The 26,603-nt window shown below is 43.6% G+C and overlaps 1 protein-coding gene across 2 annotated transcripts in view; it reads left to right on the top strand.

Moving 5' to 3' along the window:
• POFUT3 (protein O-fucosyltransferase 3) overlaps nt 1-25,288 on the top strand; it is a 58,799-nt gene extending 33,511 nt beyond the window's left edge. For both annotated transcript variants that reach the window (XM_016210821.2, XM_087814159.1), the window contains exons 5-6: nt 20,320-21,155; nt 22,963-25,288. In XM_016210821.2, coding sequence (XP_016066307.2) covers nt 20,320-21,155; nt 22,963-23,187 — 1,061 coding nt within the window. In that variant the 3' untranslated portion in view covers nt 23,188-25,288. The remainder of the gene's footprint in view (nt 1-20,319; nt 21,156-22,962) is intronic.
• The last annotated feature ends 1,315 nt before the right edge of the window (nt 25,289-26,603 follow it).

The raw sequence follows: 26,603 nt of genomic DNA, 5'->3' as shown, positions 1-26,603 counted from the left end.
GTAAGGCACAGGGATAGGCTCAGAGCTGAAGGTGACAGAATTCTAGGCTGCAGAGATAAACTCTGCTGCCAAACAGTTGTTATAATAAACGTGTCATAGTATAGCGAAGGCACTAACGATTGACAAGGCAAAGGGACAGGGCCTGCGGTGCCTGCCGGGAACCGTGCATCCTGGTGCCCTTACGATGGGAGATTACTTAGAACCGTCGCTAGCACCAGTTTGATGCTTCTCTTGGTGGTTCTGCCATTCTGGCTGCTGCTGACAAGAATCTTGATGGTCACAATGTGTAGGCTTACAGAACACGTCATCATTAATTATACTGCTTGTGTATGCTGGCTGAGAATAGTTAGGTTGGTCAGAGTTCACAGCGTAAAAAACGTTAACCAAAACAAATCAGGGGCAAAAGGTGGAGCCAGTCGTGTTCACGTCTACACCTGTACATTCCTGATTCCTGATGTGGCTCCACATGCCTCCTTTAGTTTCGTTGGGATGAACACTTAGTAACCTTTCGGCCTGGAGGCTGTGTCATTCAGCCCTGACAACATATCTCATACTATTAATTGTGTCATCTTTTCTGATCTCTATATTTTTAATGTTTTTATTAATTTTAGAGAGAGAGGAAAGAAGAGGGAGAGAAAGAAAGATCAGTGTGAGAGAGAAACAGCGGTGGATTGATCAGTCGGTTGCCTCCCTTACGCACCCCAACCGGGGACAGAACCCACGACCTGGGCATGTGCCCGACCGGGAATGTAACCAGTGGCCTTTCGGTCCACAGGAGGATGCGCGGTGAACTGAACCACACTGGCCAGAGCTGACCTCTATTTTGAAACTAATATTAAGTGTGTATTGGATCTCATAGATTTATTTTCTACATTTAAATTTTTTCTCTTTTCTAACACTGTCATTTTATTCAGCTTTTAAGAGATTTGTTTTATTTTCCAACTCTTCTATTACCATTAAAAATTTCATCATGCTGCTTTTTATTCCTTTTTTTTTCTTTACTGTTTTTGTTTTGTGGATGAAATAATATAACATCTCTTTGATTAAATAAATAATAACACTTTAAGATTATTTCCTATATTCCCATTTTTTAGACCTTACTTGTTTATTTAATTCTCTCTGATTCATGTTAGTGGTTTATTATACATTGTCTGATAGTCTTTGATTGTTTTTATTTTAGGTCAAGCATGCTAAGGCTGATTAGAAAGTTTGAGATAAGACACAAGGGTTTTGCAGGAGGCAGATGGAACCTGCTTCTTCCCTTTGGGGGAACCACTAAATGTTAGGGCAGTAAGTGTGATTGTTTTCGGGAGCTGATCATTTTTCGGGAGCTGATCATTTTTCGGGAGCTGCTCAGTTTCTGAAGGGAAGTGTTTGAGGAGCATAAACCTGGCTGTCAACACTCTGGGGGCTGGTGGGAGCAGGTCCTGGGGCTTTACTCCCGGGTTCTCCTATAATTCTGTCTGTAGCTCCGAATGCCACCCTGCCTCTCTTGTACTCAAGGCAACCAAGTGTGGGCCCTCATTTAACAAATGTGTGAGAACAAACCTCCACTCTCCTGGCTGGGAGTGTGTCTGTCACAGGCTACATGTAAGAGGGAGGGGTCCTGGGATTGTACTGCTTCATAATTAGAATTTTCATTAATGCTATTTTTCATCCCTCAGCCCTGCCTTCCACAGTCCCTGTCACCTCCTAGCCGTGTTTCAAGCCTCCTGGGCTCAGTCAGCCCCTTCCTCCTGTGCACCTTCCCATGTTGAGTTCACCAGCTCCACGCCTCTCAGAAAGGTGTTTAGATCCCTCCTGTGATTCAACCTTTCTTCTGGTTCTTTGCCCTTGTAGGTTTTATCTTTTTTCCTTTATAGTTTTTTGTGTTTTATTAAAAATTCTTTTTTTCTTTAGTGGAGTTTGAAGACGGGGAAGAGATGAACTGGTATTTACCATAATGAGCCAGGCACTGGGCTCCAAGCTGTACTTACTTTGTAAGTGAGGTTAGGTGTTGCTAAAAAAAAAAAAAAAAATTCAAGACACTTGCTAAAGATGGTAAGAAACACTTTAGTAAAGGGAGGACTGTTGAGATAGGTGTGGGACTGTGGCAATGGGGCCCCACTGTGAGGAGAGCTTGGAGAGACAGCATGGCAGTGAGAATGTATAGCTGAGGAACAGAGAGAGTATCCAGGGGGCTCTGGCTAAACCTACCTAAAGGGCTCTTGCTGAAGGCAGGCCGAGGTGATCAACATCACCTGGGGGGTAGGGGGGCGATGAGAAACCCAATCAGGTACTAAGGGTGCTAGATATGGAGGATTCTGGCTAAACTGACTTAGGATTTTTGCTAAAATTGGACAGTGCAGAGACAAACACGGGGCCTAGTTTAAAGAAGAGCTCAGAGGAGCCCGATTAGAGTTTGGTCAAGGCGAAAACCTTTGTCAGCATCCAAGTCAACTTTCAGGGATTAACAAACAAATAGAGAAGGAAGTAAGGTAATGCATTGTTTGGGGATAAAAGAAGGCAGAATATAGCTAAATTAAGGAAGATTTGTTTGTTAGATTTTAGTTTAATGACTACAGAGCTTATGCCTTTTGAAGGAAAGATACAAATGTGTCCAGTTATTCTGCTTAGCTCATTTTAGAGGGTGCGACCTACACGGGTGATTATGACACTGAGCCTGCGTTATTTTGATGGGCGACTCTGGCAGAGTGTACCAGTGCCCTTGTACAGCATCACGTCAGTCCTCCCCAATTTACTTGTTGCAGTTCGTACATTTGCCAGAGTGACTGGAGGAAGACAGAGATGGCGGAGGAGAGAGACAATCTGATCATTTCTAAGATGAGTGCCAGCACTTAAAAACATATAAATGACTAAACAAGTGAATAAATAAAATGAACAAAACCATCATGGTCTTATGCCCCTAGGATGTGAAACGCTTTTCGCTCCGTGCTTTTCCATTCCCTTGCGCACAGACCCCTTGCTCCAGCGCCGTGGTGCCCGGCGTCTCCTAAGAGAGAGGATGAGCGATCTGAGAGAAGATGTTCATCTGCGTAGGTAGCTGATGAGCTTCAAGCCAGTGGATCTACTCAGACTGGAGCAGGAGTAATGGGCGGGCCAGAGCGGCCCCCGGGCTGTGCTGCTGCAGCCGAGCTGGTGCCCGTGAATAAGTGACAGGCCTGGTATTTTCAGCCTTGCCTCTCGAATGGCCCCGTCGCTGAAGAGTGAACTGACCAGATCCGACTGCATTTCCAGTTGTATGGTCATTGCTGAGAGTCAGTTTTTGAGGCCTTTTTAGGTCTTCTCGCTGGCTTACAGTTTATTCCCAGTGCTTCACTTTGTTTTCCTCGGCCCTGTCTGTAATGTCTTCAAAGACATTTTTAGGTCTTATTAAAAAAAGTAGCTCTGTAATGATTTCAAAGGTGGTCAGTCTCCCTCCTGCTGAGGATTCCGCTGTCTCAGGTCTTTAGACTAAAGATGATAAAGTGTATATTCAGTAAGGATGAGTTTTAAATACAGTGCACTGTTGTTTAATTGATGCTCCTAGGTTAACCGTTACAATGGTCCGTGCTGCCTGTGGGATGTGCCCGGGGATGCGACGCCTGGTGTCTGAGCCGTGAATGAGGACCCGGGGCGTCTGTGCCTGTCGAGCTGTAGGCGGGGTCCCGCGGCCAGCACAGTGAAGAGCGTTTGGGTGTCAGCGCTCTGATGCTGCCCAGTGATACCCACGTGCACTTTATTTAGAGCTGGTCCTAGAATGGTCTTCTAGACGACTTTTGCTCAGTTCAGCATTGCAGCGTATTGTTTTAAATCCAGAATGAGGATTTTGAAGGTTCTTTTTTTTTTTCTTAAAAAATATCTTCACCCAAGGATATTTTTTCCACTGCTTTTCAGAGAGAGTGGATGGAGGAGAGAGAGAGAAACATCAATGTGAACATCGATTGGTTGCCTCCCGCAAGCACCCCGACCAGGGCTGGGGATTGAGCCTGCAACCGAGGTATGTGCCCTTGACCACAATCGAACCCAAGACCCTCTAGTCCGTGGGCCGACGCTCTAACCACTGATCCAAACCCGCTAGGGCTGAAGGTTCTTTTTATTGTTAACTAGTAGTACTGCGCACTTTTTCATTTTGAGGCAGAGCCACACAGTGAGGTTGAAACCCGCACATCTTCCTCGGCGCATCTGCTAGGGAACAGATTAATAGAAAATAAAAACACTGCTCTATGGTTCGTTGTGGCCTCGTTCCAGCTGTGCTGTAGATTAAAACCACTTCAGCATTTCCCTGTCCTGCTCCTTTGCCCTGATACGGTGTTACTGTGTCTTAATTTTCTTATGTACCTTGGATCAGTGAATGTGCTGTTTTTCTCATAACGTCATTCACCAGTTCTAATCCTCTAATTCCTTTCATGCGAGCCCAAAGATCTCCGAGGTGCCATTATTTTTCCTGAGCACTGGCTCCAAGTTACCGGGGGAAGATTTATTTTCAAGGCTTGGCATCTGAATGGCCTGGACCATAACACCCAACAGCTATCCACTGCTCATTATTAGACAAAGGGGACTTGATATGGTAGGAAACCTGAGTGAAATGGCTGTTCGCTGGCCATGAGGATCAGGCAGCCTGCCTGCAGGATCTGGCTTGGGCAGACGGCGCTGCATTGGGGACCCTGCATGCCAGCTCAGCTCTCGGGTTGCAGAGGATGGACTTGGCTCTGATGTCTCCCTGGGCCAGGATCTCAGCTATGGGCTAGACTTCATTACATACCATCAGATGGGAGCGTCAGCCCAATAACTTTCTATTTCCCAGTTGGGAAGTAATTCTGCGAAGATGTTTGGCTCTATTGGTGCAGTGCAAAGAGGCACATTACCGACTAACAGGAATCAGCAGACATTTGGCACGTGGAAATGTGCATGCAACCCCCCCCCCCCAAAGGCTAATGAGTCTTGTCTCTTTCCAGGTCTGTATCAAGTGGGAGACTCTGGCTTTCACTTGAGAAATTTCCAGTGCAAGTTCATGGGTACTTCCCTGCAGGCCTTTTAAAGATTGGACTGCATTCTCCCACAATCACCAGCAGGTGGCACCTCCCCTCCAGTGGGTGCTGCGCTCCTATTTTCAGGGCTGTTTAGCAGCAAAGCATGTTCCATCCTTTCCAGCCTCAGATGCCAACTATTTGCAGTGCATACCAATCTTCTGGGCAGTGTCAGAATCACGAAAGAAGCAGGGAATTGAAAAGTAATGGTTTCCTTGTACCAGGGCAAGATAACACTTTAAAAATAAAACTCTCAAGGACTTTCCCTGTGGAAGGGTCACTTAATGATGCATCGAAGGACATCTGTGTGGGTCCTCTGGTCCCCTTCCAGGTACTTTCATCCTGGAAGTCAGTACCTCTATTGTCTAGTATCCAGCCAACTGTCAGATGTTACTTACCTTGAAGTAAGTAAATAAGGCATCAAGGTCAGAAGGGGAGACCACCTCCTGAACCAAAGCCACTTCACACGTTTTTATTAGATTAGGTTCCCACAGCTGGGATTATCTCTGTGCTAGAAGCTGTTTGCATTGGGCGGCTCTATTGCATTATTTAGAGGCCCTGAAATCTACACCACCTTCCTTTCTATATGCCTCTGGTCTCCTAGTCTTTAGATGAATCATCGTTACAACAACAAAGTAACATAAAATGGGAGGACAGTAGCTATGCTTTTCTTTCTATATTTCCAGAGAAGGAATCTGTGCAACTCCCTGTGATGAAGGACTATAGAAATTCCGAGTGACTCTTGAATTTATTGGACCCAGAGAGTGGGGTGATGTGCTGCTTCCTTAGCACCCGTAAGTGCAGAGTTGAAAGTAACCGTTGCTCTTTGTTGTGCCCCAGGCCTCACGAATCCCTCCAACAGCATCCCTCAAAGACTTCATTCCGGTCTGTCCTCAGTCTTCAGGGTGGTGGAAGACCTCACTGTTCTTTTTATTTCTCTTTTTAAAAAATATATCTTTATTGATTTCAGAGAGAGGAAGGGAGAGAGAGAGAGAGAGAGAGAAACATCAAGATGAGTCATTGATCGGCTGCCTCCTGCATGCCCCCTACTGGGGATGGAGCCCAAATCCCAGCATGTGCCCTGATTGGGAATCAATCCGAGATCTGGATCCTAGGTCGATGCTCAACCGCTGAGCCACCCTGGCTGGGCTTATTTCTCTTTTTAAAACAAACTCTTGAAAGGCCAAGTTTACATTTAACAAATGCACACATTGTAAGTCAGCAGTTGGTGGCAACTTACCAATCAAGATACAGAGCATTTACCCATTCCGGAAAGATCCTGTGCCCCTCTGGAAACCAGTCAGTCTCCCCTAACTTCCCACCCTTTGCACCCCCACCCCAGGAAACCACTGATCTGATTTCTGTCATTATAGGTTAGTCTTGCTAGTTTAGATGCTTCACATAAGTTGAATTATATACGATGCACTTGTTTTTGGCCTGGCTTCTGTCACACAGTATGTTTGAGATTCCTGTATTTTCTGGTAAAGAAGAGATGAAACTGACTTTTAGGCCACATTGGAAACTTACATAACCAGGAATAAAACTTGACTTGACTTGATTCATGCCTCTTCTGCTCATGCTGAGGCTGCTGACGGCCAGGACATTTTTTTTCTTTGATGGGAGTGTGGTCTGGGAAGGGACTCACTGTCCAGAGTTGCCCAGGACTCAGGGAGTTCCTCAGATACAGGGTTTCACCACTTGGTGGTGGTAAAAGCGGACAAGTCTCAGGCAAATTGCGACAATTTTGTCACCCTAGCCCCCTCTAGTAGGTACCATAAAGAACATTAGAGCACGAGAGTGTGAGCTTCTAAACAGTAGAGGGCCAGCGAGAAAAATGGGCACTTACGTTTCTTCCCCCTTGAGGCTCTCAGCAGCAGGGGACCCACCTCTGGGGGAATCCTCTGGAAGCCAGCTCCAGCTGGGCTTGCAGGCCTCACCTGATTTCAACTGAGTGTTTTTTAAATGTTTTGTATAGTTTGGTTTCCTATTTTATTAAGGACATATTATGTTTTACTACCTTTCTGCTTTGTGGACTATTTTAAGAGCTCTGACACTGCCAACATTTAATACTTTGCAATGTAATCAAGATTGTAAAGTACATATTTGAAAGCACTAAGATGAACAAATGAAATTAATAATTATTATTATTTCAAGGTGTTTGGTTTGATGGGCTCCAGCTTGATTATTTCGATGTGTTGAATTCTAAAAATCCAACCAGTTTTTTCAACTGAATTACAAGGCATTGTTCTAACACGGCTTCTCTGAGGATGTAGCTGATCTCTCATATTTATCTGAACTAATTTGTTACCTGGATGTTTGCAGAACACACTTGCCCGTTGATGTTCATGTAATCTATAACCTGCCAGGTTCCTTTTGGGTCATATGAAATCCCCGTAAGTTAACTGTGCCATATGATTTTCCACATAAATTCTGAACTATGACATTTATAAGCATGCAGAACTCCATGGGTAACATGTCCTGAGTGGCACTGGGGATGATATGGCAGTTTTTGGGGAAATCTGTTCAGAATGAGCCTTTACATATTACACAAAGTTTGTGAGACTTTAATACTTCTCTTCAGAGAAATGTTTCTTTATTCTTTTAATTTTTTTGATTTTAAAAAATTATATAAATAATGCATGAATATATCACCACGGCAAAATTTAAACAATAAAGAAGTCTAGCAAGCAATAAAATGAAATCATCTTTTCTTTCTTAGGCCCTGTCCCAGTCAGATTAATGGCTATTTTTCCAGAATTTTTATATATAATTGAATCAAGCCTAGAGTTTTATCTTTTTTCTTTTTTTCCTTAAACTGAGCCATACCATAGATATAAATTGTGGTTTATTTTTTCACTTAAACATATGATTTGAAGATTTTTTTCAGATTAGACTGTATGAATTTACTTCATTATTTTTAAAGCTACATTGATTCAGCAGTTTGGAGGTACTTACATTTATTTAACCATTCCCCTGTCAATGATTTTTTGGGTGGTTGCTGTTTTTTTGTTGTTGTTATGAACATACTCGTATGTCTCTGCTCTCATGAGCTATTACTTCTCTAGATATCGGAGAATGGTGTTGCTGTGTCAATGGACAAATTAAATTACAGTTTTGGTACATACTGCCAAATTGGCCTAAAAAAGACTGTACTGACTTCCCCTCAAAGTTTGAATTCTTATTAACATGTGAAAATTTTGAAATAATAAAAACGGATGATTAAATTTTGCTACTTAGACAGCAAATTCGTCATTTTTTCTCCTTTTCGTAAATCTTTTTCTTTTGCTTACTTATACATTAGATTTGTATAAAACTTCTCGGAAAAATTTAAGACACTTGGCTTATTGATTTATTTGCTAGTTATAATTTCATGGACTTCACATGAGCTCAGAATGAGCATGAATTTTAATTTTACTTTTCCATGACTGACTGCTAAGATGTTTCCATATAATAAACACTAATGAAAATGTGGTCACCCTGGCATAGTCAAGAAATCACCCACACCTAAAAATCTTCCATACCAAAGCTCAGGTTAAGATCCAATTCTTTAGCATTCTCTTAATATCCCACTTTTTATTTTTTGTAACTCACTAATTCTTTCTCAAATCGACTGTGTCAAAAAAATTTTTTTGCAAAGAATTAACAGGATTAATAAATGCCACAGTGTTGCTAAGATTTCATTATTTTTTATGAGGTGGTAGTATTACTAGTCTACCATGAAATGTTATCATAAGTAATTAAAATAAAACTACTCTACTTGCTGGAGTAAATGAGGCAGGAAAAAGTTCCTAAGATGAGGTAGGGATTTTCTTATAATGCATTTCACCAGTTTCTCCCTGACTTATATATCCCGTTATGTTTACAGAAACCTATGAACCTCATTGGGTAGAGATGTGAGTCATGAAATCAGACAGCCTGGGACGTGAACTGAAATTCCTGTTTGCTTTTGATGGGACTGATACAGATGACACTTGAATATGGGGCTTTCAATACTTTGTCTCAGTTTCAAGACTGTTTTAGAATGAAGGTGATTTCACATTTGAGCTCTATCCCCTTGACAGATACTTGGTGTTAGCACCCAATTTCTGCCTTTACCTCTTGCTTTCTACCTCTTATTGCGAAAATAAACTAAGGCCCAACTTCTGAAAAATAAAATCTAAAAATGCATTTATTGATTCTCCAAATATCTTTGAGGACCTACTACTATATTCCAGGCTCTGTGTTAGGTTCTCTGCAGGCAAAGATGAACACATCTTGGTCCTGGAAGGGCTTCCTGCCTGGTGGGGGGTCAGACAGTCCACACATAATTGCAAGTGAGTATGATAAATGCCGTGGCCAGGTCAATACAAGACCACACAGGATAACTGAACAGGGAACAACCAAAATGAGGAGTTGGGCAACTTGGACAGCTCTTTCTGCAAAAGCATTCACCTCCTAAAGATCCACTGTTGATAGCACGTTAGCCTGTTTTAGAAAAGGAACAGGAAAGGTCTCGTCTACAGCACTGCTGCTCAGTGCAGCAACACACAGACTTCCCAAAGAGCCACAGACGAATGCCATCATCACTCGCATGCAGTTGGCTAAGGTATGAAAAACCTGACCCAAGTGGCTTAGCAATCCAGTCATTTATTTATCGAGTCAGCCAGAAGCCTGGGGCAGGCAGACCTGTTTTGTTCAGCAGTTCAACAGGTCACTGAGGACATCCTTCTCCTCTGCCAGTTCTCTACATGGTCCTCTGGGGACTGTGGCCACTGCGAGCTCTGTGACCTCCCCTAGCTAAGCACATCCAACAACCCCCAAACTTTGTGCGGTGACATCCCTGTGTGAGCACCATCATTTTCTCACTCTGTGCTCTTGCCCTGCGCACCTGCTCGCTTGCTGGCCAGCTGCTCACCTGGGCCGCAGCTCTGGGGGGCTCCTGTGCTTACCTGGGCCGCAGCTCTGGGGGGCACCTGTGCTCACCTGGGCCGCAGCTCTGGGGGGCTCCTGTGCTTACCTGGGCCGCAGCTCTGAGGGGCACCTGTGCTCACCTGGGCCGCAGCTCTGGGGGGCTCCTGTGCTCACCTGGGCCGCAGCTCTGGGGGGCTCCTGTGCTCACCTGGGCCTCAGCTCTGAGGGGCAACTATGCTCACCTGAGCTGCAGCCTTGGAGGGCAGGGATAAACCTCATGGGCCTCCCTTGTCAGGATTGGAGTGTCTGAGGGAATTTTCACTTCGCATTTTGGGGTTCATTCTGTTCTTTCTTTGACTCATAGTCTGTATTGGATGAAGTATTTTGGGACAAATGTCACCTGTCTTTGAGTCTGATATCACTATAAATTCTTTTTTTAAGACATCAGTAGGGACTGTACTGAAGAGTTGCAGTAAGTATATTCTTATTCGAATCTTGCACACTCACTGACACACTGACCCCCCCCCCCAATGTTAGCATTGCTTTTCTTTGGGAATGGGGATGATGTTTCTTCTCCTCTGCGCTCTCCTCCCTCTTTTATTTATTTATTTTTTAGTGCAATAGAATTTTTGTATCGAGCATGTCTTATACTAGAAATTTGATGAAAAGATTTAAATGAAATAAAAATTCTAGGAAATTGTTTATATCCTTTGCTTTATGTGTTTACTGTCTCACCTTTTTGACTGCCAGAGGAGAGGTGGGCCTTGTATTTTTTATAATGTCACACCTGGGCCTATAAAATACAGTTCGTACATTGTATCACTGAGAATTCTTAACGTGGACCGAAAATCCTTGACCAGATTTGTTGCTGTGTTGTTGTTTCTGTGCTGAGACAGATGAACATTAGAAAGTCAAGCTGCGAGTCTCCTAGACGTGGTTAACTGTAGAGGGCAGTGCTTTATTCTTTACTGTTTCTCTCCCTGGTAGAGAGACCCTAAGATGATTAAATGGAGCGGGACACGGGAGGTTTTGAGAATAAGCGTTTATTTTTCCAGGGCATAGCTTCCAACTAAGGTCAAACGTGGCCCGGAGGCTAAATGGAATATAATTAATGATTCAGCAGTTGCATATCTACCTGGTGGATAGACTCGCTGGGGAGAAGCACTCATTCGGAGTCTTGATCCTTCAGAGGATTTTACTAGCTTGGGGACTGAATGCTGTACTCGGGAGTAACTTCTGTAAAATGTCCCTGCAGCCAAGTGTCTAAGACAGATACACGTGGATAGCGTGAACCGCAGTCTTAGTTGCTGACGTCAACCCTATCAAGTGCCTTAGGATGAGTGCTGCTTGTTGACCCACTCTTCAGAGTTTAGGTTTGTCCCATGCAGCGGAGAAATTGGGAGAATATTGAAGTGGCTGCACACACTCAGTGGAGTAATACCCCGTGATCATTAGAAAGAACAGGGCGGCTCTGGGGGCGCCGATATAGACACTCTCTCCATAGATGGCACCAGATTCATTGTCACTTATGTGAGAAAGATTTCCTGAGTTCTGAAAAGCACTTTTCTTTTCCAAATGTTAACATCTCCGAATCGGCGTGCACTTGGCAGCTGGTAGCCTCCCTGCCCTCGCTGCCAGCCGGGCAGCAACGGCGAAGGAGCTGCCAGTGCCTGCAGGCCCGGGCTGGGCCGTCCTTCCCGCGGGCACAGTGGGACAGCCACAGCCCTGTGATGTTGCCATCAGCAGACCAGTTAAGCACCATCTGAGGAAAGAATATGAGGCCAGTTGATGTCTGAGAACTCGCCCTGATGCTTGGTAATGCCCAGAAAGCACAGGCGCCAAAGCTTGAAGGTGCGTGTGGGTGGCCTGGCCGGGAATCTCCAGGCGAGAGTGGAGCCCTCTTTTAAGAGGCGCTGTGTTGCTCAAGGTCTTAAGGGCACAGAGTGGAATAGTGATTAAAAAACGCTGGCATCAAAGGTTCAAAAGTGATTCAGAAGAGTTGGACTCTGAAGGTGAAGACGTTTTAGATATGCCCTTTAACAATTTAACGTATATTTTTTCTAAGCATCCACAAGAGTGATAAATGATAAAAATCTATAAGCAGACTAAAAAGAGTTCTTTCAATACATATAAATAAAAATTCTAAGTATGAAAAAAGCATATCATAGTTTAGTTGGAAATACTTTTTTTAGTGACATAAAAATAATGGTGCATATTATAGTTTATTTTTCCTAGATTTAATTAAATGTGATTTCCTTCCTTCCTCCCTCCCTTCCTCCCTTCCTCCCTTCCTCCCTCCTTCCCTTCCTCCCTCCCTCCCTCCCTCCCTCCTTACTTCCTTCCTTCCTTACATCCGCATTTAAAAATATATATATATATCACCCGGCCAGATGTGGCTCAGCGGTTGAGCGTCGACCTAGGATCTAGGCGATCGGGGTTCGACTCCTGGTCAGGGCACATGCCTGGGTTGTGGGGTCGATCAATGACTCTCTCATCACTGATGTTTCTCCCTCTCTCTCTCCCCCTCTCCCTTCCTCTCTTGAGAGAGAAACATCAATGATGAGAGTCATTGATCAACTGCCTCTTGCACACCCCTTCCCCCCATCTGGGGATTAAGCCCGAAACCTGGCCATGTGCCCCGGTCAGGAATCGAACCTCCATCTCCCGGATCCTAGGCCAGTGCTCAACCGCTGAGCCACGCCCAACTGGGCTCTTCCATCCACTTTTAAAAAATTGCAGAACATATAAGAAACTGCTAACAGAGGGGAGGGACCTGGGTTTCTGGGTGCATGGTGACACTTTCCCTATATAATTTTTGCTCACTTTATTTTTATCAAAGTTATTCATACTGCAAGTTTAAATTGAAAATAGTTACCTCCAGAAGTTACCACTAGCAGGATTTCTATCTGACCTTTTTGGTTGTTAGCACCACATCTCTAAGTAACATGGTGATATTCCTATTTCACAATTTTTCAGTGTTAGGTGTCATCTGTTGACTCAGTCTTGGGCGATGAGCATTTACTCTCTTACTCTGTCCTGTTCAACACACACTCACCCTTCCGGTATCCTCACCTTTCACTTATCTGACCACACTTGATATATCACTATATATTCTACATTATTATGACTATGCAAATGGTATTCATAGATGAACCAGACAATGCACTGATTACTTTTCTTATTTTCCCTGAGTTAATAACTTGGATCATATTTATTTTCTTTAATTGCTTGGGTTGGTTTTTTTTATATACTTATCAGAAATTCAGCCCCAGCCTCTTGGACCTGTCAGGAATAACAATTTCTTTCCTTCTCCTGCCAGGGCTAATTGTGTTATTCTGCTTTGAATTTCAGCTAATGGTTTAATATTTATATTCATAATCATAAGATCGCTGGGGCTTATTCTGTTCATCTTTAAAGCCCCAGAGTTCCCAGCTTCATACTTTGCAAGTAGGAGCACTCAGTAAAAGCTTGCTCTTTAGTGGTGGCTGTGCTCTCGGTGTTGGTGGCGGTGTCTCCTGTTTCCAAGTAAGTTGACTGCAATAGAATCAGAATGTGAGAAGTAGAAAGACCCGGAGATGGCTTTTCATGACAATTAATTCTTCACATGCCTTGAGAGAGACCACAAACCCTACCCCAGGGTTATGGAGCTTTGCCTTGAATGTTTTATGTCGGAGTTCTGCAGTAGCTTCTAGGACCCTGAAGTGGCTTTGCTAACAAGCCCTGGTGACATCAGCTCCCATCTCTCTGGGGGAGGGGAGTGCCTTAGGCTGCATTGCAAACTGTCACTCTTGCTCTGGTTTCTTCTCGGTCTGGTCTTCACAACACTGAATTCTCACTTTTTCTAATTATTACTGTGGAAGCAATTGAATTTCCCTTTGTGTTTAGATTTAGCCACTGTCAGAGCAGTTTAATACGCTGTTAAGCTCATAGCAGGGAGGTAGCAATTGTAATAGTTATCTTGAACCCTGGAAGTTGTTTGAGCTTTATGAAACAAATGATTTAATCCATGACAGGAAATTAAACTCAGTGAGGTCACTATGAGTTTAGCTGCGGCTGGGGTGATTAACACTAGATGTGATTTACGAACTATTGCTATCCCGGACAATTGTGTTTTGCCCATTGTTTCATAAGCCTTAACGTCTTTTGGCCTTAGGGGTTTTCATTTCCATAGGGTAAAAGGCTGTGTAGTAAAATCTTTCAGCGACAAGGAAGTCTTTATCTCTTTTTACATGAAACGTCAAGAAACACAGTGGAGAGGATTTGTAATTTGTGATAAAACTTAGAATGAGGTCAAATGCAGTTTTACTGACGACCTGCACCTCTGCCTCATCCTTCTCTGTAGCTACCTGGGTCATCGGTATTCTGTGTATTTTAATTAGCAGCCCAGAGAGGGAATTTATAACGTAGTACCTGGGTGAGGAATGTGCTGTTGGTCTTGAGTCATTTGATGGGTCCTTTCTTAAATGGAGTTTCATTTTCCGATTTTGTATTTTCCTTTCTTAAGTGGGAGGCATGTGGGGTTTTTTTTTGTGGTTTTTTTTTGCTTCTGCATTCTCACCAGATGGACTAAAAGAGAAATACACAGAAAGGGGGAAGAATTTGTGAAGAAACAGTATTTTTAGTAAAGTCAAGGAGCAAGAGAACGAGAAAACTTTCAACACGATTTGCAATAATAATTTGCAATCAGGTGCAAGTCCCAAGCTTTTGAAATGGGCTTCTGTATTAATCCGTCTCACAGGAAAACACATTATTCTAGGTATTTCAAACACTGGGAATTTATTATGGGAATTGATTACAAAAGGGTTGAAGGGCTAGTTGGAGCAAAAGGGGGAGGTGGAAGGTTATACAAAATGAATGAACAGAAGCACCTCAGGGGGAAATCACTTTACCCAAAATGCGGGATGGCTGGTCTCCAGGCTCCGCTAATGGAAGTGAGCAGGACCCCACGAGTCAGCACTCTCAGGCCACTGCCACCCCCGCCGAACCTGTCACCACTGTCCACAGGACCCGGGTCTCCACTATAGCTGATGTGCCCGCAATCCCCAGTGTTGTGGCTCTTGTACAATACAGTAGAGAGTATATCAACAAAAACATCTGAATTTGGGCCCTTGGTTTAAGGAATCACAGAAGGTATATCAGGCCCCTGTTTAGTGTAGAGCATGGGTTCTAGGTACAAAGTGACCATACTTGGGGATGATGGGTGACAAATTTGAGCAATGGAATTCTTAGACTTGGCCAAGAGGGGTCTGTCTACTTTGGCCTTCCTCCAGCTGTGCACAGTCTATGGGCCGTGGTCACATGCCTTCCACCTTAAACGCCACACCCCAGGGTCCCCTATCCCAAGGCCAAATTGGAGCCCACTCCAGAGCCTGCACTGGCTGCTTCCCTGGTTTACCCTCCCAAGGGCAAAAGGGCTTGAAGGTTGTCTGTGGGTGACTGCAAAGGTGTGAACTATCAGTGAGAAATATTGCACTGGAGACTTGTTAAAAATGGCAAGGTGGCTTTTATTTGAGCTACCGTAATAGAGAGAGGCTTCGGTATAGAACTGAGCTCAACTTCTACCCTCATCCCCAAGAGGAAGAGAAAATGGGTGCTCCTCCTGGGGCGGTCCTAAGTGGTTGCAAGGGGAGGCTGGAGGGACTGAAGGTGAGTCAGCAAGTGAAGAACTCTCTCCCTTCCCCTCTTTTTACCCCATTCCAAGCCCCAGAGGAAATTATGAACAGTGGCAGGAAAGGATATTAGTTTTGAATATATGTTATCCCTATCTGGTGTGAACCATGGCTTTGCACATTTAAATAAAATCGTGATGTATATATGTTAAGGTAGAAAGACAAAACATTTAACAGCTTGTTAAACTGATTTACAGCTTTTAAATGTTTAGGCATATGGTAGGTGGGACTCTCTGTGCTCTTGCCTCAGGCCCTGCACTGTTAGGAAGGGGACTGCAAGGTTATTGACCGGCCTACAGCACAGGCTCGGTAAGGGGGCCTGAGAAATGTCCAGGCCCAGGGACAGCATGGACAGATGCCTAATTGCCATGTATAATTGAGAGAGGGCTATACCATGTATAATTGAGAGAGGGCTTTCTGACATAGAATTGATTAAGGGGCAGGTAAAAGGACTCATGAAGAGGGGTGATTGGAAAGAGGGAAGGACATCGGTCTAGAAGTTAGCATGGGAGTGTTTGAGTCGAGCAGCCTGCCAAAGTCTCTCTGAATGGGTTAGATCCAGGCCAGATCCTCAGGGGCGCATGTGTGGCACTAACCTCTGGTGCTCCTGGTTAGAGTTTAGCCTGAGGTAACAGGAGCCCTTCCCAGTTACCAACACCATTCTTTCACTTTTTTTTTTTTTAAATCCTCACCTGAGGATATTTTTTCCATTGCTTTTCAGAGAGAGTGGAAGGAACAGAGGGAGAGAGAGAGAGAGAGAAAGAAAGAAACGATGATGTGAGAGAGACACACCGATTGGTTGCCTCCTGCATGTGCCCTGACCCGGCTGGGGATTGAGCCTGCAATGGAGGTCCATGCCCTTGGCTGAAACCAAACCCGGGACCCTTCAGTCCAAGGGTGGATGCTCTAACCATTGAGCCAAACTGGCTAGGGCCATTCTTTCACATTTTCAGTTAACCCTCTGACCTTAGAGAAAATAAATGACCTGATGGGGTTATGAGGGAAAGTCAAGAAAATTAATCTGAAATGGCTTTAAAAGGAGCAATGAACTAACTGTGCAAATACTATATAATAATATATGAAGCAGCTCCTGGGCTTAAATGTTTTTCCTCAAAAGTTTTAGTTCCCTCTGTTGGGAGTATTTTTTGTGGTACCACATTTTATGGGACACCAAGGCATGCTGTTTTCCTAAGTGGACTGGGTTTAAGCTGGGTGATATTTTTGTGGGTGTCCTTGGGAGAGCCAGGGTAGGGTATTCAACAGCATTAACGCTGCAGCGGGGCCAGTGACCTCTCTGGTCATTAGCTGTTAGCCAGTCTGGAAATTCCGGGCCCCACCAGGGGTTTTTAGCTCCAGATAAATGACTCAAACTTTGTTAGTCCAGTGGGCTAATAACACGTGTTGCTCTCTGTTTTCACCAGGTTGTCTGGGAATCACAAAAGAAGAACAGATAGCCCTGTGAAAAAAAGGATCAGAGAAACACGTGTCATAAAGTATTGCCGCCCTTCCGCTTACCTGCTGTTTCAGATTCAGTCTCTGTAGTCAGCAATCTGGCATCATTTGCCGGCATTAATTTTATTCCATTTGTAGTCCAAGTTGCAGTTTCCTTTGCAATGCATTTTAGTGCTTAATATCTATTTGTCAGCTGTTATTTAAAGGAACAAACAAATTTGTCAGGATTCAGTAAACACAAAGTAACTCAGAGAAAAGAGAGTTTGAATCTGAATTTGTTAAATGTAAGCTCTAATGAAGAGGGCTAGTTAAACCAATCACACACGTTAGGTTGCTTTTTAAAATTTTTAATTTATTTACCGTGTTAGTTGGTTTTCATTTATTTAAAGACCCGAGTTCCAACTCTTATTATAGTGGGCATTTCTGGCATAAGAGCGAGTTAAATAACTCACTTGTTTCCTGAGCCGCATCCAATACCTTTTAGGAATTGCTCAATATCGACACTCATATTCTAGGCCATGATATCCTCAGTGAAGTGTTGTAGGTCTGTTAGGGATCTCATCTCAGTATTCTTGAGTGTTTACTGTCCGAAACTCTAGGTTTAGGGGAGCAACTCACTGGGAAAAATGACTTAAAAAAAATCTCCCCCGGAGAATTTTAGTTTGTAATAATATAGAAAACCTATTTTACTGTGCATATATGTGTGTGTTTGTGTGTTGTGTATCTTAGAGAAGTAACCAGGGAAGCAAATAATGGGAAATGTTTCTGCAAAGTTAGGTCCCTTTAACTTTTCCTCTCTATTGAAGAAGCATTCCCTGACTATTAAAGATATAAAGCCACTCCTACAAATTTAATAAAATTCAGATGGACGGATGAGAGCCTCACGCTTCATTTTTAAGAAGCCGGGTTATTTTTTAGTACATGAATATAAATCAAAGTTTCTTGCTTAGATTCTGCAGGCTTTTTTGCTACTGCAGATTACATACGGGAGGGACTCAGTGCTCTTCTCCCCATCCTCCCAACATCAGGGTTTCAGTAGCAGCTTGGCTAAAGGTATAATGAGCTTGTAAGCCCTCCTCTCCTAGTTATAATGAATGAAAGGCTCATTCTAACTGGTGCCTGTTTCAAGTTTGGTTCCTATTAACCACCCAGCCTGAGTGGATCTAAATAGTGGCCATGGAAAGGTCTAGACACAGCCATTTGTAGTTTCTCCTGTACTTTACTGATGTAGACAAGCAGAGATGAAACTCAGGCCCTCTCCATGATCTGAAGCACTGGAGGCAGGCTTTGTGTCTTTCTGTTTCTGTGCTCTGCATTTCGGATCTTTCCTGTGGCACACCCAGGGTGAGCCAGGTGAAGAAGTCAGCCACGTGCCACATAACTATTAGCAACAGACAGCCGCTCGTGTCTGAGTCACTCACTCAAGACATCAGTATCTGATCCCCTAGTTAATTCCAGGCCACTTTTGTTTTACTCAGATCCCCTCCAGCCTCAAATCTTATAGTTAGATCCTTACCTCTGACTTGCGTGGATTGGACGGTAGTTCTTCCTCCCCTGGGCGGATGGTCTTGATTCCGTGTTGTTCCATCGGTGGAAACTCTGTGTTCTAACTCAGGTTTTATGGGTTCTAGTTCCTGTCATTGACCATGTGACCAGCCTAGAACCTCTTTGAGCAGCAGCCACTTCAATGCAATAAATTGCCTAAAATTCTCTTCTCTTCCATGTCCTTGTGTTTCTCTCTTACCCTTTGCTGACCATCCACCTCTGTGTGCCATTAAATCTCAGGTGTGTGGATGAATATTCTTGTTGATGCTAATGGTCAAATACAGCAAATGCCAAGCAAACCAATATATAACTATTTTTAGCTGTTAGTCTTTCATTTATGATCATTGAGAATAAAAGCCAGTTATGAAGACAGTAGTTCTTCCTTCAGCAGTTTCTATGTGCTCAGTATGTCTTCCAACATAATCTTATTTGATCTTCACTTGTTTAAAAGCTTTTTTTGATTAATTGATTTCTCATTGATGTACTGTTGGCATCAAAGAGTATATATTTCTTCGACAGTGTGCATTGGTATTAAATAGTTAATTTTTATGAATTCTCCTGTATAATATGTTCTGTTGCACTAGAAGCATTTATTTGGTGCTTTTCTTCCCAGTGGGTGCTGGAAGATGGGTTCACCCCCCTTTCCTTATATTTAAAAAATGCAAATCAAGGGCCGCAAAATCATCAATGCCAGGGACACTTTAGAAATTCTGTATCATATATTGGGATAGTATCTTAATTCTTTTTTCTCAGTTATAGGAATAAATTCTTCCTGATTGGGTCTCCACCCATGCAGTCAGGAAACAATTGCTTTCTACATCCATCACTTCTGTCTGCACGTGATCCTGTTTCAGAGGCTCCCCAATTAATCCCGTGGAAGCTAGAATCACTCATAATTATAATCCTGTTATGCCTTCTTTATTTTTTGATGTGCTTGTTAATTCATGTCCATCCTGCAGTGGTCTGTAACATAGTGCTGTTATCAGCTCTTTCGTCTTTAAAAGCCTCTTGTCTACCATTTTGACTAAGATTGATTAACTGCACTTTGTTGAAATCGATCATTTGGATTAAAAAATCTATCCTGTATATTTGTTCTGGCTACTTTTGCACGATTCCACCTTTTTTCAGTTAATCAATCTGCCATGCTGATTGCTTTTCCCCTTTTGGCTTCCTTTCTCTGACTCTTTCTTTTTTAAGAACTGTCTATCTCTTTATTTCTTATGTCCTCTCTTAGGCAGTGGAATGAATTCTCCTTTAGATCTCGGCTAGACACTGCTCCCATTTCCCTTTTCATTACACGAGAAAGAGGGTCCTTTCCTTAGTGATTTTCTCCTGGAGCAGTTTCCGGGGTGAAAGCTTTGTGACCCAGGCCAGGCACTTTGCAGACACTGTAATATGCTTTTTATTTACAGCCCCAGACTCCTCTGTAGTCTTCTTCTTCTTCTTTTTTTTTTAAATCCTCACTTGAGGATATTTTTTCCATTGCTTTTCAGAGAAAGTGGAGGGGGTCGGGAGAGAGAGAGGCATCGATATGAAAGAGACACGTGGATTTGTTGCCTCCCACATGCACCTTGAACCTGCAACCAAGATGCGTGCCCTTGCCTGGAATTGAACCTGAGACCCTTCAGTCCATGGGCTGATGCTGTAACCACTGAGCCAAACCAGCCAGGATTCCTCTCTATTCTAATCTTACCAGGTGGGCTCAAACTTCAACACCAACATTTTTTTTGACACACTCTTTCCTTTCCTTCTAGGTACTGACTTTAACATAGATAGCTTACCTCTGCCTCGGAAAGCCCATCACGACTGGGCCCTTTTTCATGAAGAGTCGCCGAAGAACAATTATAAGCTCTTTCACAAGCCAGTCATCACTTTGTTCAACTACACTGCCACGTTCAGCCGGCATTCCCACCTGCCACTAACCACCCAGTACCTGGAGGGCATAGAAGTCCTGAAGTCACACCAATACCTGGTCCCTTTGCGGTCCAAAAACAACCTTCGAAAAAGACTTGCTCCGCTGGTGTATGTCCAGTCAGACTGTGACCCGCCGTCAGATAGGGACAGCTATGTTCGGGAGCTGATGACTTACATTGAGGTCGATTCCTACGGGGAGTGTTTACACAACAGAGATCTCCCTCAGCCGCTGAAAACTCCAGCCTCCATGGATGCCGACGGCTTTTACAGGATCGTGGCACAGTACAAGTTCATCCTTGCTTTTGAGAACGCGGTGTGTGATGACTACATCACCGAGAAGTTCTGGAGACCTCTGAAACTGGGGGTGGTCCCTGTGTATTATGGGTCCCCCAGCATCACGGACTGGCTTCCCAGTAACAGAAGTGCCATCCTCGTATCCGACTTTTCCCACCCTAGAGAACTGGCACGTTATATCAGGCGGCTGGATGATGATGACAGGCGTTACGAGGCCTACGTAGAATGGAAGCTGAAGGGTGAGATCTCGAACCCGCGACTCCTTGCAGCTCTCAGGGAACGGACATGGGGAGTGCAGGACGTCAGCCGGGACAACTACATCGATGCCTTTGAGTGCATGGTGTGCAGCAAGGTGTGGGATAACATGAGGCTTCAGGAAAAGGTAAGCGAGTCAGGGTTTGCAAAGCGATGCTAGAGCGGCCCCCTCGACGGTGTCTGCCGTCCTGCGCCCTTCTGTGGCCGCCGCGTGGTTACTGCTGCTCGGGCCGGCTCTGCAGCAGCTTGCCTCTTACTGTTCTCTGAGGATTGCCATGAAGTTCACTGTCTTGCTCTTCCCGAAGGCCGTAGATGCTCCTTGATTGTTTCTTCCGGAGGACACCGTGCTGCAGGTGCTGGGCACTGAGACAGGAGACTGCAGGAGGAGGGAAGAAGGCCAAAAAATTTAAAAAAAAATCAAGGTTTTGAATCTCAGCCTTTCACCTTTCATCTTTCTGTCAATGCTCTGGTTTCTGCCGGGCCCCTGACACCTGCGCCCCACACGCTGTTCTGAAACTTTTCCGTTCACACACACAATCAATTAAGCTCTCTCTTTGGTTCCTGCCCTTTCTCCTCATGCTTTTTAATGTATAGAGAATATTCAAAGAATGATGGGAATCATCCTTAAAAGACTTCTTTTTCTTAAATTATTATAAATAAAGTTCTTAGTCATGTCTTCGTAGTTCTAGATGTTTTTAACATTTGTTTATTGGCTTGCTTTACTCAGTTATACCAGGAATGGCCCCACTTTATATATAACTGAATTTTTTATAAGGTAATTTATTGAAAGAAAAAGAAAGATTAGTTTCAACTACCTTTGAAATTTTTAAAAAAATGAGAGATCCCAACATAACACTTGGCTGTCACCCATCAGTCCCTTGCCTGACTCCCGTATACACATAATGTTTTATATAAACTCTCCAAAGGGAAACCAGTTTTGTTAAATATTTAAATATTCATTTTGGCTAACATTAATTTCAGAAATTATTTTTATGTATTGTATGTATACTATATAAGGTTTTTATATATTAAATATGTATGTATTTAGACAAATTTAAAATATTTGAAACATTATTTTCCTAATTTTAATTATTATGAAATTTCAAATGATTTTATCTGGTTTTATATAACAATTTTTGACTCATAAAATAATTTATTGAGTGGCTTGGTCAGCAACAGGAACACTTAATATTACATCATTTTCCTCAGAGAATGCATCCTGATTTCTAGTGACTTCCTTCATGACCTAATTTATAGGGCCATGTAACAGCAAAAACCAAAATACACATACTACTGCAAAAACACAGGAGAAAGTAGAGAGCATATTCATTGCCCATGCTATACCAGTTATTTATTTTCAAAATGTGTCAAGGCAGAAACAGAACTTCTGAGGGTGGTGGTTTGCCTGCTCTGTATTTCAGTCCTTTCCAGGTTTGGAAATTGTACTCACAGAAAATGGAAAAGACCACACAAACCCTAACTCCTCAGCACCTCACAGAAGCCCCTTTGGAATGATTACTAGGGACTGGAAAAGAGGGAATAACAGCATTGGTAAATAGCTCTTTAAAAGATACAGGAGAATACATACATGCCTGCATTTCCAACAGAAACAGCTAACTGATCTTTCGGAGTGCCCGAGGGTGGTGTAAAATGGGGTACTAGCATCTAGTTAATTTGTTTGCCATAAGAATTAAATGAGACAATCTGTGTAAAGTGCTTAGCAAAGTGTCTAGTGCATAGGATATTCTCAATAAATGTTAGATATTTTCCGTCTTCTTCAACTACTCAGCCGTATAACTACCGAGACCCCATGGAGTGAAGATACTTGCTTTAAGGATAGTACGTGCAGGGTTCTGCTTTTGCGAAGCAGGAACGTGGGAGTTGGCTTCCTTATCATATGTTTTTAATTCTTGTCTCCCCTTCCCTCAATTCAGGGCTTAACACCCAAAAGGTGGAAGGCAGATGTCACGCACCTGAGCTGCCCGGCGCCCACGGTGTTTGCTTTCTCGCCGGGGGCCCCTCGCCAGCGCTCCCCGCGAGAGATGTGGGTCCCCAGCTTCCAGCAGTCCAAGAAAGAAGCCCGGGCGCTGCGGTGGCTGGTCGACAGGAATCGAAACTTCTCGGCTCAGGAGTTTTGGGGCCTAGTATTCAAGGACTAATTTCAAAAGGTGTCGGAAAGATATAGACGGCAGAGTTCTTGAGGCTTATTTCCTAGGTTGCCTTACTATTTGAATATCATAGTTACTGTGTGGACTATCCTTGGGGTAAGAGTTGCTGCAGAACTCACAATGAGTTCCATGAAGAGTAGATATGAACCACCCTCAGGGGTCACCTCTATATTTTTTATACTAAAAAGGTCAATACAGTAGGCCCCCCTTATCTGTAGTTTCGCTTTCCATGGTTTCAGTTACCCGCGGTCAACCACTGTCTGAAAATGTTAAGTGGAAAATCCAGAAAGAAACAGTTTGTAGGTTTCAGATCCTGGGAGTCCGAGCGGCTGAGGAAGTCTCGCGGGCCCGGCTCAGCCCCGCGGGCCGGGGCCGCCCCTTCCCGGCTTCTCCGGCTGCAGGCGCGCTCTGCGAGCCCCAGGTACCAGGTGGGTGTCTCATGCTGGCATTTAAGTCACCCTTATTTTAGCTACTAATGTCCCCAGAGTGCAGGAGTAGTGGTGCTGGCAATCGGGACATGCCACCGAGAAGCCATAAAGGGCTGCCTTGCAGTGAAAAGCCAAAAGCTCTCAACTTCAGGCATTTTATCATCTCACATCATACGAAGGGTGAGTACAGTGCAATAAGATATTTTGAGAGAGAGAGAGAGACCACATTCACATAACTTTTATTATAGTATAATGTTATAATTGTCCTATTTTTATCATTACTTACTGTTGTTAATCTCTTACTGTGCCAAATTTATAAATTAAACTTTATCACAGGTGTGTTTGTATAGGAAAAAACAGTATATATAATGTTTGCTACTATCTGCGGTTTCAGGCATCCACTGGGAGGTCTTGGATCGTTTGCCCCGTGGATAAGGGGGGCCTAGTGTATTTCTCAGGGACACTGATCACCTTCAGTGTACATGTTTGGACCCATGTACCCGCTGCCTCTTGTGGAAGTTCCCCTAATGCCGAGTAAATGCTTTCCTCCCTGAAAGGGAGGCAGAGGGTGTAGCTTTGGATTCCTGGTGCCTCTCTAATAGTGCAGTTTATTGGTGTTTGGCAAGCCCAGTGGCCTGATGCCGAGCATGAACATGAAATGCATGAGAACTTGACAATGAGAGATTCCATCTGTTGGTTTACAGGGATGTAAGTGAGTAATAAAAGCTGTGTGAAGTTTATCCATCTACTCTTCAAGTAGAAAGAACATGGGCATGTCTCTACCTTCTCCATATTCTCCATCACCTCTGTAACTTTTCTAATTTTCATTTTGCTCTGCATCTTTCTTGCGTTCCCCACCCTCCCTCCCCCCAAAGTGGAATGTCTTGTGAAGACGTTTCTTCTTGTGTGTGGTGATCGGCAAGATATTCCCAATCGCCCCTTTTACTGCTGAGCAGAGTAGTAAGTGTGATCCGGTTGGACAGCCTGCACATTCTGATCAATGGGAGGGTGGAAGCGAATGCCCCAGGAGCTCCAATTGTGTTGAAGCTGATGAGTCTTTTCTTAGGGTGATGCACAACCTGTCGTGGCGGGCAGCCCCGTTGATTTGTGAGCATTCCCTGTCATTTCTGATCCCGTCACAGACCAGGTTCAGCTGTTTTGTCTAGACTCCAGAGCATCTACTGGAGCTCCAGGAAAGACAAAGAGAAAACACGGGCTCACATTTTCCAGATGATGCTAAAGCCTGGTGCCATCCGATGTGTCATGGCTTCGGTAATCTTTATTGTGGAAAGATGTAAGCTCCAGGGGACAGGAAGAATCGCTGATACTCATGTCCCTGACGTGGCATAAGGGGAGAATTTTTATCGCAGGCCAGTGCTTTCTGTGCCTGCCATGGGCAAGCTCTTTCTTAAGTAGCTCTCTTCTGGCTGGCCCAGGGCAATGCGGACGGAAACCCGTACACTCATTTAGAAGCAAGCAGGGCCACATTGCTGTTGCCCTATGACTGCGTTGTTTCGCAATCTCAGCTCTGCCATTTACTAAATATGATTTTGTACAAATCACTTAACTTCCCTGGGCCTTAGCTTTTGTACCTAACAGGAAGTGATTGGGCTGGTCTTTGAAGTTCTCTGTGTGACATTCTTTGTTTATCAAAATTTAAGAAATTTGATTTTGTAGGTGTTTTTATAAAGACAGTTACCAACTGTTTCAGAGCCAATGTGATTTTCAAGGGAAGTGCACTATCCCTTGGAGGAAGCAGCACACGGTTGAGTAGTGTTGGGGATGGAAAGGAGTTTTTCTCTCTGTCGGTTTCTCTGGTAAGGTCAGAGGAGAAAGGACTGGCAAGAGGGTTGTTTGTTAAAGGCCAGATTATTAACTATATTAAATGAGATGGGGGGTTTTTGGTTGTTGTGCTCTTAAAAGAAAGCCCAGGAAATGATTTATGCTGCTGGTGAGCACTGTGCTGGACGCTGTCTGGTATAATGGCACTTGGTTGTCACAATAACTATTTGAGGTAGGGACCCCCCCCCCCCCCTTGCTTTTATAATATAAAACAAAACTCCATTTAACCATGGTGGAGTGAAATTTTAAACTTTTTTTTTTTTTTAAATGGAGAGAGGGTGTATTAGTAGCTGCTTCTTGTAGTGGTGGAGATCTCTTAGGTCTCCTGGGTGGAGATGATCTGCTCTGGCAAGGACCTCTCAATGAATCCCTTCTCATATGGTGATGCAAGGAAAGTGGGTTCCCCTCGTTCTGGAGGAAGGGAGGAATTTTTGGGGTTTGGAAAGGGTAGCATCTTCATCAAGTACCTTATTTATGGAAAAGTCAAAAGCTATTACGGGAACAAGTAGAAATTTGAGGAGAATAGGAGCCCTTGGTTCTCTTGGGAGCAAAATTATTGAGATTTAGAGACCTTTTCTCCTCTCATTACTGAGCCTGTTTTCCCATGCCTCTTATTTGGAAAAAGTTTTAGCGCTGCAAAAAAGTTTTAAGAGTCATATACTTAACAGTTCACTGTTCTTCAGTTAGAGTCACCAGTGCATGGCATTTTAATTTTTTTGCCATTTGAAGGTAAGTGGCAGACATTGAGACATTTCTCCCCTCTATCTTCGATGAAGAGCTTTCTTCTAAATAACCACAATACCATGATCACACCAATGAAATCAAACAATGACACAATAATATTTAATACACGGCCCATATTCCCAGTTTCCGCAGGGATGAGTTATTGTAGCTGTTTCTTTTTCCTTTCCAATCCAAGACCCAGTTGAGGACCATGCATTGCATTTATCTCTTATATATCTTTAATCTCTTTTAATTTAGAAGAGTTCTCTAGCTTTACCTTGTTTCCTTTTGCTTTGCTTTTGGTCTTTTGTGACACTGACATGTTTGAAGAGTCAAGGCCATTTGTCTCATAGAATATTCCATAATCTGGAGTTATCAGATTGCTTTCTCATATCAGATTCACAGGCCTCTGAT

The sequence above is a fragment of the Miniopterus natalensis genome, chromosome 2, assembly GCF_054644295.1.
Source record: "Miniopterus natalensis isolate mMinNat1 chromosome 2, mMinNat1.hap1, whole genome shotgun sequence".
In the NCBI taxonomy this organism is placed as follows: domain Eukaryota; kingdom Metazoa; phylum Chordata; class Mammalia; order Chiroptera; family Miniopteridae; genus Miniopterus; species Miniopterus natalensis.
The sequence above is the reverse complement of the archived record's forward strand: the minus strand, read 5'-3'. Positions and strand labels throughout refer to the sequence as shown.